The sequence below is a fragment of the Pteropus alecto genome, unplaced genomic scaffold (assembly GCF_000325575.1).
Source record: "Pteropus alecto unplaced genomic scaffold, ASM32557v1 scaffold7, whole genome shotgun sequence".
NCBI lineage: Eukaryota > Metazoa > Chordata > Mammalia > Chiroptera > Pteropodidae > Pteropus > Pteropus alecto.
The window spans coordinates 64,311,267-64,323,593 of NW_006494614.1; the positions used below are offsets into that span (position 1 = coordinate 64,311,267).

The following is a 12,327-nucleotide window of genomic DNA, read 5'->3' on the forward strand; positions in this document are numbered from 1 at the left end:
CTCCCGGGCGCCCTCGCCGTCATCCTGGGATGGGATGGAAGACGAGGTGCGCCCCCTCCAGAACCCGGCCCTCTGTTTGTGAAATGTGCAGTGGTGACAAGCCAGGCTCGTATTGGCCCTTGGGGATAAAGGGTGTTCCCAGAATAGCAGGAGGTGGGCCGTATCTTATTTTAGTGCGATGTAGGATATTTCCTGCCGCACCAAAACTGCTCAATGTGAGGTTGTCGAGAATTCTGTTCAGAATAGTGGAAAAGTAGGAAAAGCAGTCAATTTTTACATACGCGACGATACAGAAACACTGTTATGCTCACTTACGGAGCTATAGTTGAAATACCCTACAATTTACTGTTGAACATAGGTGAAGTGAATGTGCAGAAACCACGAATTGAACAGAAAAGAGAATGGCAAGCAATGAGCTTGTTAGCTTGGTGGGCGGAACACAGTAAGGAAAAAAGCTAGAAGAGATGCCTTATTAAGATGGAGAGGATGGAAATACAGGTTTGAGGGGAAGAGTAATCTGTTTTCCCAAGTAAGCTTGTATGTTTTTGTTCTTCAGAAGGTTTAAGTGTTGGTTTTCCTCTTGTCTGAGTTTTATGCTTAATCTGGCATCTTAAAATGTGTCAGTTTCAGAAAGGTTTTAACATTGGTGGGTTGCACAAAATTTGGTAGTTTTGTCTCCGAGCTGACACTCCCAATTTGAAGAGATTATCCTTTAATTTAGGTAGGATATGTGACTCCCAAAGAAATTTTTAAAGTAAAAAATTATAAGGGCATGCTTTATTAAGAAATTCTGCATCGAAAAATTGTTGATATTTAAAAGTTAAAATCTGGTCAGCTATTACCACTTGAGTAGTGTTTGGGGTAAGCTATTCCTAAAGTTGATTCTTCGTTTCTGGAAGAACTTACTGTAAACAAGGTTAAATAATTACAGGATGCTAGTGAGCTGAGGAATTTTTCAGTTTGTTAATTCCTGCTTCTCATGGGCACACTTGTCTGATTTGGTCATTTTTAATACCTGCCTTAAAAAACATAGGTGGAAACAGAACTTCATTTTTTCAGAATACCCTTCAAATTCTCCAGAGCAAGGTTGTCTGTGATCATGGAGAGAGAAAGAGAGATATTGATAGAGATTGATTCAGATTCATCCCTAGGGATTTAAACAGCACATGGTGAGTTCTTGGTAAAGACAGGTAGGACCTCTTGGGGCTGAACTTCACCTGATCACAGTAACAGTAAATGCAGGTAGCCATAATTCCAGGTTTATTGCATATTCATTCTTGGGAGAGGATCTTTCCATGGATTCTTATGTTGGTAGGTACATTGGTCTCCTACCTTTGTGGTTTTCCAGCCCTTTCAGTAAAAAAAAAACAACAAAAAAATTAAGCATGATCTTCTAATGTATATTTATAAATGATGTGTGTATAGTATTTTTTGTATGTTGTAAATCAAACCAAAAGCACGTGTAAAAAATAACATTACAAAAAGACAAATGAAAAATCATTTCCTTTTCATACTTACATATTCCCTGAATGTGTGTACCCTTCTTCATGGACCCCTGTTTTGGGTCATGCAGCAAGCAGTGGCAACTAAATAGAAATACTACTCATCTGGCTTTATTTGACTTGTAGTACAGAGTTGTCAGATCCTGGCAACACATGCCTAAGAACTTGAGGTTATTAATTGGAAAACAGCTGGACTAAGTAGAAAATGAAAGTTCTCAAATGAAGCAAAGACCAGAAAAGAAAGATGTTCACTGTCTAGACTGGGGACTTAGAGTTGCAAATGGAACTGTATTTTTATTTTCCTATACACTTTTGAGGAAGACCAAGAACTTTAGGTAGTAGGACCCTGATATCTTAGTAACACTTTTGACTTAATCGTGGTTGTTTTAAGAGTTATAATGCTAGAGAGTCTCATTTTTACATGACATTTATAAAAATACATGTTTTCTGTTAGCCTCTTGAGCCCGTATTCAACAAATATTTCTTGAGCACCACCACTGTATGCTTAGCTTTGCACTAGATGCTGGGAATGGGAAGATGAGGACAGAATCCTGCCTCTAGTTTAGTCTATAGGGAGACATACTGTGGAGCTGGCTTTGAGAAACTGGGGGAACAAATTGGACAGAAGCACAAAGAAAAGAGAAAGCGTCGACAATTTAGGGGACTGATAGCGGCTCAGTATTGTTGAGATGTGCAGAGTAAGGGAACAGGGGCTCGTATTTGATCCTGTCCGTGGGAGCCGCAGAAGAATTTTCAGCAAGAGGATGTGACACCCAGGTTTGAGTGTTAGATTGCTCTGGAGACAGTGGTTGGAGGGAACACTGCTAAACCAGAGAAGACTAGTACCCCTGAGAGATGATGTCAGCCGAGGTAATTTTGTGGCATGGGGATGGAGAGGGATGGTGGATGTGAGGTTTATTTGGGGGGTAGGTGGGGTGAGTGGGTAGGTGGGTAGAACTGTCATATACCAGTCAGTGATTGAACAGATTTGGAGCAAGGGAGAAACATTTATGAACATTTTGGAGTGTAGACCTTCACTGAGGAAATTCGAGTGAAAAATTTGTTTTGGGGGGACCAGGGAAGAATATCTGATTGTACTTATGTGAAAAAGAAAAAAAAATGACAAAGTTAGAAAAATTCTTGAAAGCTTTATCTTCCGAAATGGAACTTGAGAAAAATTTGATCTTGTTTTACTCATTTTAACACTCTTGAGTTTTCAGTGTGTTACTGATTTGAATGTGTATTACTTGAATTAAGAAATCTGAATTTTAAAAAATGTTAGTCTAATTTTCATAAGATCTGTTCCCAAGCAGCAGTGGTCCTCAAACTTCACTGTCATCAGAATCACTTGGAGGTCCTGTTAAAACAAGATTGCTCAGACCTATTCCTAGAGCTCTTGATTTCTAGATCTGGGGCAGCCTGAGAATTTGCACTTCAAACAGGTTCCCAAAGGACGGTGTCGCTGGTCCAGGGAGCACACTTTGAATACTATTGCCTTTCAGTTTTTCTACTGCTTCCTGCTTCAATGATTCACACGTAAGGAAACAAGGCGCCACCCTGCTTCCTGTAGACTGAACTTTGGAATGATATTTGTCCATATAGGAGCCAGACTTTCATTTAGAGTTGAATATCCAGATTTGAAGTAAACTTTTTTTTTTTTTTTGCCAGTTGTAGATGCTCAAATGTTTGTAGAAGGGGGAAAGCACACATAACAGTGTAAGTGCCTTCTTTTTGTTAGCACTAACATTGGTCTTTGCAGCCCCCCTAACTTCATTCTGCTCTTGGCATTCCATTCACTGTTTTCTTGATGTCTTTTTCTTCTCATACAGGTCATGTCTTGCAAGGCTATGTTTGGGTTCATTTTTCTTTGCATAATCCAAGGAATCATAAATCATGCCAAAGCCAATTGCCTTGCCACCAAAGACAAAGATGACATCTGGTGTAGTCTTGTACATTTTGGCTAATTTTTTCTGAACTTCTGTCTTAGGTATTGTTGCCTTAGGATGTTGAAGACCATTTGTTTCCATTGAAGTAGTCTGTTGGTAATGAACTTCCTGACTGGATAGTTACTGTATCGTTGATGATGGCTGCCGACACTCAAACAGCCAGAGAGGAAAAGTGGGATTAAGTCTTACAGACCACTTAGCTCTTTGACTCCTTTTACTTGGTTCATTTTCCTTAATGGTATCTTTTCATTTTAAGAGCTACTTTCTTGGCTTGTCTTTGGTTGAAGAATTAAAAAAAATTTTTTTTTGGAGTTCTTTTTATTATCTCCTAGTTTCCCTTTTGTGCGGTGTTACCAATTTGATGGTTACTCTTTGTTTTTCAAGCCAAAAGTTTCATTTTCAAAACTTCACCTACTATGTTCAGCCTAGTACCTTGCTTGGCAAGATGAGTCAGACTGAGGCAAAAGCGTCCTTATCTTTGGGTACAAAAACAAGCATGAACATCACTGAATTTGGAGCCTTTAATAAGAGTTTTAAGTGACTGAAGTATATATACTGGGTATATTGTCAGAGTGGGAAGGCATTTTACCATTCTCCATCCCCCGTTTGCAGAGATGGGAATCAAGGCCCACAGAAAGAAAGGGATATGTCCAAAGCGAAATGGGGGGAGCCAGAGCCAAGAGAGGAATTGACCTGGTTCCTGGTCTGTACTTCTTTGGATTATTGTTATTGCTGAGTTGACTGTAGACATTAGCTTTAAAGACTAAAAATAAAATTGATATGGAAAATAAAAAAGAAGATAAACAAGATAAACACAATTATGATTGTTGAGATGATCCCAGAAAAGGTATTAAACAAGTTCTTAAAAATTGAGTAAAACACTTAAGTGTACTTCACAACAAATAGATGACCACTAACACCATTAGTGTTAAAGGCGGCTCAAATTAATACTGAACTGCCACTTTTTAACTGGAAGGAAAAATAGGCAACATAATAAATTATCAAGGGAAATTGTGAAGTGTCCATTACCAAAGCTAGACTTGGAGTAGATATCCATCATGGCTTGGAAGGAAGCTTTCAAAGTCTTGCCTTTGAAAACTTAGGGCTGTCTGTGTGGCTTTAAAAACAATGGAAAGTAATGTTACGGACTTTTTAAAAGCAAAGATTAAAAAAAAAAACCGGACAAATAGTGTTTATACAGAAATGCCTGGCTAAAGGTTTGGGTGAAGCTACTGGTGTTTACTAACAGCCTTTCTTAAGAACTGTGACATGTATTCATTTGAGGCATTTCATAATTGTGGCTCCGGGTTCTTTCCATGATGTAGTTTTAGCAGTTTTGTGAAAAGAGAACAGAATGGTTTCATGGTTCATAACATTGCTTTCTAAATTTTTAAGAGTGCTATGACTTCATGGTGGACATGTTTCACTGAACTTAGTTTGTCTTGAAGTGGCGTTATGATACGATAGGTATGCTTTTGACACAGCTTGAGGCAGTTGTAGCAACCTAGTTGAATTTATAGTAATCCAAGTATGACTAGTTTCTGAAACTGGCTTCGTGTATACAGGCAGCACTACGGTTATTCTTCAGAACTGGCATGTCCTCAGCTCCTTCGGCAGCTGTGAAGTGAGTGCAGGCACTGCAGCCGCAGGGTCTCTGTCTAGCCTGAGTCCCAGTACTTGCACTCCCTTGGATGCGTCATTAGGGCTTTTGTTTCTTTCCTTGTGGTTTTAGGTCGACTGATTAGATGTGTTTTTTAATTATGTCAGAAAGGAAAAAAACAGTATTAGAATGGTAGGATGGGAAAGCAAATTGGGTTATCTCAGTGCTTCTAAATTTATTATCCAAGAAACTAACGTAGGACATCTTTGTAAACTATCATTTGTGGTCATTAAAAAAATAAAAAGTGAAAACACCTCTTCAGAACATCCCATATGCTCCGGGAGGAAAGTCAAGTCTTCAGTGACTCATTCTGCATTTTGGAGAGGAACGTGTTGCGATCATAGTACAGTATTCCTGATGAATATTGGAAACTGGGCACTCTGCTGCAGTGTTCTACTTTGACTTGAACCGACAATTGAAACCTTTCCCCCTTTTCATTGCAGGTGTCTCTTCAATCATAATGAACTCAGCTTTTCCGTGTTTAACCTAGACATCTCAAATTTCTCTCTGGCAGATTGCCAAGTGCTGCTGTTCATATGTGCTGCCTAATTAGTGGTATTCTTTTGTTTTTGGTTCCATTTTTGAAAACAGTCACAGATGGGCAGTGCCCTCAGGGATTCAGGTGGGCTGAATTTGGCCTTATGGTGCTTCTGTACTAATTTACCTTTCTCAATGAAATGATTTAGACTTCTGAAACATTGGAATGATTGGCAGTTGCTGTAGACTTCTCAGCATAATCAATTAATGTTGGCCTGCTGTTACTACATGCAATTTAATCTCATTTGATCTTGTCATTTTAAATATTTTAATGCAATTTATTCTTTAACTAGGTACATGTGAAGATTTCTTGGCAGTGTGGAGTGGAAACCATTGATCACCTTGCCCTCATTTCTGCCCGTCTTGTGTTGGCAAGGGAGAGTGCCCAAATGAGCAAGATATCGCAGCAGAACAGTGGTACTCCAGGAGTGAACGGAATAAGTGTTATTCATACTCCGGCTCATGCCAGCGGCTTACAGCAGGTTCCTCAGCTGGTGCCCGCTGGCCCTGGGGGAGGAGGCAAGGCTGTGCCTCCAAGCAAGCAAAGCAAAAAGAGTTCACCCATGGATCGAAACAGTGATGAGTATCGTCAACGCAGAGAGAGGAACAACATGGCTGTGAAAAAGAGCCGGTTGAAAAGCAAGCAGAAAGCACAGGATACTCTGCAGAGAGTGAATCAGCTCAAAGAAGAGAATGAACGATTGGAAGCAAAAATTAAATTGCTGACTAAGGAATTAAGTGTACTGAAAGATTTGTTTCTTGAGCATGCGCACAACCTTGCAGACAACGTGCAACCCAGTAGCACTGAAAAGACGACAAATTCTGATAGTGCTGGACAGTAGACCTCACCCTTTCCAGACTTCACAGCGTGTGGCTTGAAGGCTAAAGGTGTGACTTCTTACACCCTTTATATCAGTCAGTGGCTTAACATTGTCTTGTTCCATTATTCACAGATCCATTGAAGGTTGTTTTCTAGGATCAGCACTGAAGAGTTGATTAGCTAAAAATGTTAGCCATGTAATTTGAATATCTGGTTTTAAATGATATGGATTTTTGTGGGGTAGCCATGTAATTTGAATATCTGGTTTTAAATGATATGGATTTTTGTGGGGCTAAACAAATTTTTAAGGTATATGGAAAAAAAAAGGAGAAGCCCTGGATCTTGATGTTCTTAAATCCTGACTTCCTAAGAAATGCTGCTTTTTTAGGTTGACAAAAGGAATGGGGAACTGGTAGGTCCTGTAGGAGGTTCTTGGTTTTAATAATATGGTTCATTGGATTAAGAAAAGTTGAATGCTATCTGTGTTAATCTGTAATTTTATTCTAAATTATGTATTAAAAATCCTTAGGGATATAGAAAATAATCACTTTGTAATTTGGAGTGATTACATGTATAACATAAACCTTGGTTTAACATAATTAGTACTGTTTTCCCCAGCAAGTGGAGGTTTTTGAATAGTGATGTCAAGTTAAGTAAAGAAACCCCATTGCATTTTAAAGGTAGTGTGCAGCCAATTGGTTTAAAAATATAATTAACATTTAGGAAGCAAATAGGTTTTTTAAAAAATAAAAGTAAAGCATATTAGAATAGTGCTGGATACCTTTCTTTGTATTGTTAGATTGGCATTTTTTTGTATCTTTAAAAAAACCCCAACTCAATAGTTTAGAGAAACTGTGTACCAATTTTAGTTTCTGCAGATGCTAGTATTTTTTTAAAAATACCATTTTGACAGCCGAGTTAGTAAACAAAATATCTTAACAGTTTGATCACATAAGCTACTGATTAGATTTTGGAATATTAATTCAGCAGGTAGTTTCTCCTTTGTTCAAATATCTTCAATGGGGCCATGATTTTTAAAGGGAAACTTTCTTGTGAAGGATCATTTGGTGTTTGATCTGAACTATTAGAACAATGCATCATCAACCCCATGCCATCTCTCAAAATAATAATCTTAAGAAAACTTGAAAGTGTAAGGTTTAACCTTTAATTTATTTCACTTAAATACATCTTTTTATATTTTTGTGACATTTCTTTTTCTAGTTAGTGGACTGTTCTCCCAGACTTTTTGTCCACTGCTTCTATTTAGTTATTTGTTTGCTTTAATGTCTCATAAATTATTTTAGAAAAAAAATACTGCTAGAACTCAGGATATTGACATGTTTTGTTGAGACTAAGAAATGGCAGTCACTAAAGTTGGGAATCTCTAGTCTGGTTTGTATCAATGTTCGTAGTTTTGATTGTCCTTGTAGCACATTTGTAGCTCAAATTTGTTGGCTTTGTGAAGTTTTTTTTTTTTGGTTTGGTTTTTTTTTTTGTTTTTTTTTTGTTGCCTGGGTTGGTGACTAGAGACTGAGTCACATCTGATTAAAAAGTTTGTGTTTAACAAGTTCGTGTTCATTTTTAGCTACATTGCTGTTTCATATGAGGACCTGGGACAGTGTAACCAACATATAGCTCAAGTTGCACCCTTGGGTTGGTGAACAGTGCTGTCTGTGTTCTTCTCCTGGGCAGAAGACATCTCAGTGCCCTGAAACTCAGCAAAGCCATTCTTTTTAGGCTATGAGTCTGCCATGAGCCCCTTCTGCCAGTAACAGGAGCCCAATGTTCCATGAGAGCCACTGTCCCAGAAGGGTTAAGTCCCTATAGAGCCAGGAGACAGGCTAGAGGTTTCTGTTAGGGTCCAACACCAGTTTACTTCAACTGGAGTATCGATCTACTAGTAATAGATGTTTTGAATAACTAGAAGATACCCGCAGATCCTACTGAATCTTTAATAGCTGATTGATGTTATATAATTAATTGGATCACTTGAATCTTTATTATATCAGGTTTTAGACATTTAAATCTTTTTTACTGAAAAATCTTTCAGAAATTGATGTCTCCATGGAGTTTATAGGTGCCAGTTATATGAATTGACCAATCTTAGAAAAGAAGCTTTAGGGAAATCATCAGGAGTGTGTACTCAATATTTCAAACCAGTACATAAAATTGGAACTTTTGGAAAAATGCATTCAAGTTTTCTTGTTACCTATGCAAATCAAAACTTTAGCGTGAGCAGCCCTTTATGCATAGAATAAAAATGTTAACCATCATCTTGACTATCTTACTAAAGTGGAAATGAAGTTTTTAGTTTGATAAATGTATTAGTATAAAACAGAAATCAAGTATGGGGAATAGGTAAGTTTAGAGCTTTGGGAAGTATTCAATGACTTTTGTAACTTCTGTTTTGTAGGTTACGTATGAACCATTAGGATTTGATCTGCCTTTGCAGGCAGGTCCAGTGGTTTAGGAATTAGGCTTTAGTATATAAATTTCTAGTTGGATATGAGTCTCCCGGGATGGGTGCTTTCTGACTGGTCATGGCTTCAGGTGGTGAGATCCAGAGCAGCTCTTCCTGGTGTCTGGCCCCTTTCAGTTATTGGGATGCGCGTTCAGATATTTTGGACATTCTTACTAAGAAGTAGTAAGATTTTAATAAAACACGACCAGAACATGGTCACACGATCAGTCACGAGTGTGAAATTCTCAAATTTACACAAAAGTGGTATGTACAATTTAATATTTGATAATAAAGGAAATCGTCGTAGCTTTGATGTTTCTTAATCCCCAATAGAGGGCTTGAAACTTCGTACCTGAACAATCGACTTAGCACTCAGAGTGCTTTTTGATGCCTTAGAAATAAGAAAAAAATTTTCGTTTGACAAAAGCTAGGAAGGAGAAAGTCCATTCTACAGCTGTTAGACCTGCCTCTCAGGAAAAAATACTTAACTTGTTCTTTTTGTCCCTGGCTTTCCTCAGTTTGTGAGATTACTCTATTTTTTTAATATAATTTTATTTCTTTCAATGAATTTGAAATAAAAAAACTTTGGAATAATGACTATTTCATTGTGGGTTTCTTTATATAGGTTTATGTTAAATATCATGATGTTAGATACAATGATAGTCCACATGTTAAACAGCTTTGCAGAGCAGGCAGACACCTTGCTGTCTCCTCCTCAGCCCAGGAAAGGGGTGAAGTGGGGGTGGGGGACAAGCAGGGGTGCTTTTGTCCAAGTCTAGATTTCCCTTAATGGATAGGAATGTAGTTTTCTCTGAATATGGAGTACCTCTTTAGTTATATTCTTTGTCACCTGGTCTAATTTAAAAATGTAAATTAGAATAGAGGAAGCACTAACTGACTGTTCCCACTCACATACCTAATGCCTCATTGTGTGGGTTGCATTTACAGAGGTAGGAAATTAGTTAAGACAGGAATGTCAAATAAGGTGTTTCCCTTAAAATTTGTGGCATGTATATAGTCTTCATTTACATGATGCCATAGAGTGTCTATAGAAATGAATTCATAAATATCGAGTCCAAAAAGCTGATTCGAGGGAAGATGCCATTTAGATACTTTTTTCCTATGATCCTTCAGTTTATTTTCATGTTTTGGGAAATGTCTACTTATTGCATCTTAATAAAAATTGTAGTACAGTAATTATTTCTATGGGTGGTATGTCCCATTTCATTTTTATGAATTAGTTGTAATTGAGAATCTAGTAACTTGCCTTGGGGAATTTTAGAGACACGATTTGTGAAGGCGCCAGCTCTTTTTAAATAAAAGTACTTTTAGACCTCTTTTACTGCCTCAGTATCTAAAGAGTTCACATGCATTTCATGTAAACTCAAAGGAGAACACTAACCCTGAATATTCGTTTACTGCAACATGTCCTCTTGCAGAGCTTTAGGCCTGAAAGTCATGCAGAGCTGTTTAGAGCAGGGGTCCCCAACCCTTGGGCCGCTGACCGGTACCAGGGTACCAGTCCGTGGCCTGTTAGGAACCAGGCCACACAGCAGGAGGTGAGCAGCAGGTGAGTGAGCGAAACATCTGTATTTGCAGCCACTCCCCAGTGCCAGTATCACCTCCTCAGCTCCATATCAGATCATCAGGCATTGGATTCTCATAGGAGCACTGGTCCCTGGTGCCAAAAATGTTGGGGACTGCTGCTCGGGAATTTGGGGCTGTAGAACTGGGTTTGAGAATGGGGTTATTAGGCAGTCACATGTTAAACAGTTTTTTGCAGCCCGAACACCTGAGTCTTGCCAATCCCTTAGAAGCAGCTGTTAGAGCCAGATGCCTTTCCTCATCACCACCTTTCAGCTCTGCCTCCTAAATGTCTCTTTTGCAGCTGTCAGCTTCCTCTCTCCCACTCCACCTGCAGGGCCATCGTCCTCTCTCCCTGGACTTGGTCTTCTTGGACCATTGCAGGCTCTCCAGAAGCTTTAGCCATTCCCCAATGCACACAGGGCAAGCCCTAGCCTCCTGGTGGTGTGCCTCCACTTGATCTTGCCCACTTAATTTCCTTCCACTCTCATATAACTTTGCTTTGGCTGCGGGACTTTCCCAAGCTCTTTTTACTTCAGGGCCACCTTAGGATAGCTCCTTACGCCTGGAATGCCTCTCCTGCATTTCACTTAAAACGCTTCCTGTTATCCCCGTAGCTGTCTAGACAAAGTAAATTGTTACATTCTTTCATGGCACTTTGCAGTGTTTCTGACAAAATATTTGTGCATGTTTGTTTAAGGTGAAGCCTCTTGAGGAGACTGCAGGCTCTGAGAGCAGGGAGCATGTTTTCATCATATATTGGCACATGGAAAGGCTTTTAGTGCTATAAAGCTTTCCGGAAGGGTCTCTAATATTTTCTGAAGTTAATGCAAATTTCTTTAGTGGTTGGAGGAGATGTAGAAGTTGGCTACCTCCTCTGGAACGTGGTAGAGAGCAGGTGGCTACAACTGGCCACCTGAGACCTGCACCTTGAAGGAATGCCCCTTGACTTACCAGTCTGGGCTAAACCAGAGTCACATCCATGTTCCCAGGGTCCCTTCTGGACAAAGCATTTAGTTACTGAGATTTCTCCTTGTTCTTTGTCTACTTGCTTGATAATCAGAGAAAACATTTATGTGAAGTGGGCAGTTTTGGCATGAAATGTCTGAAGGAGAAAGATGTATGATACACTCAGCTATGTTTTTAAATTAACTGGTTCATTTAGATTTCCAACCTAACTTTAACTGGCTTTATCTTGGGGGATGGGGAAAATTGAAACCCTGGACACCAGAACTTGTCTTACAGGCACAGCTCAGGCAGAGAGATGTCGGGTGAACTCAAACTCCTGACACTCAGGAAGGCAATCATTACTTACACTGCTCAGTGCCACACATAACTTAAGCAATATATCTGCACTAGCAGAAAACCTTAAAAATTGGATGTTATAAATCTAAGAAATAAGATAAATGGTGACTTGGAACTGAGATTGTTTTAATGTGGCCACATCACAAGCACTTTTTTATAATTGCCATAGGAAGAAATCCATTTGTACTAAATTCTTCGTGACTTCTCAGAATGTCTCTAGCTTGGGCTACAGAGTTTTTTCACCAAACCAAAGGTTCATCTCTGATTTCTTTTCTCACTGGCCCTTCACTTCGGCTCGGAAACTCCTGGACGAGAGCTCTGTGAAGAGACAAACCTGGAATGGTGCACAGAAGCCTAGAAGCTGGCTGCAGGGGGTGGGGCAGTTCTGTGGGATCCTGGGAGAACTGGGCGAGCAGAAGTAAGGACAGGTAGTCTGCCACTGGCAGGGATCAGACCCAGCTGGCCCTCGATGGCTCACGGCCTCAGAGGAATTTCGTCGGCGGGCTTACACT

The 12,327-nt window shown here is 39.4% G+C and overlaps 1 protein-coding gene across 1 annotated transcript; it reads left to right on the forward strand.

The window, feature by feature from the left end:
• Positions 1–24: 24 nt before the first annotated feature.
• On the forward strand, positions 25–9,523 carry CEBPG (CCAAT enhancer binding protein gamma). The gene is made up of 2 exons (XM_006926786.3): positions 25–46; positions 5,939–9,523. Exons 1-2 carry the CDS (start codon positions 35–37, stop codon positions 6,485–6,487), a joined length of 561 nt encoding a protein of 186 aa, XP_006926848.2. The 5' UTR covers positions 25–34; the 3' UTR covers positions 6,488–9,523.
• Positions 9,524–12,327: the final 2,804 nt, after the last annotated feature.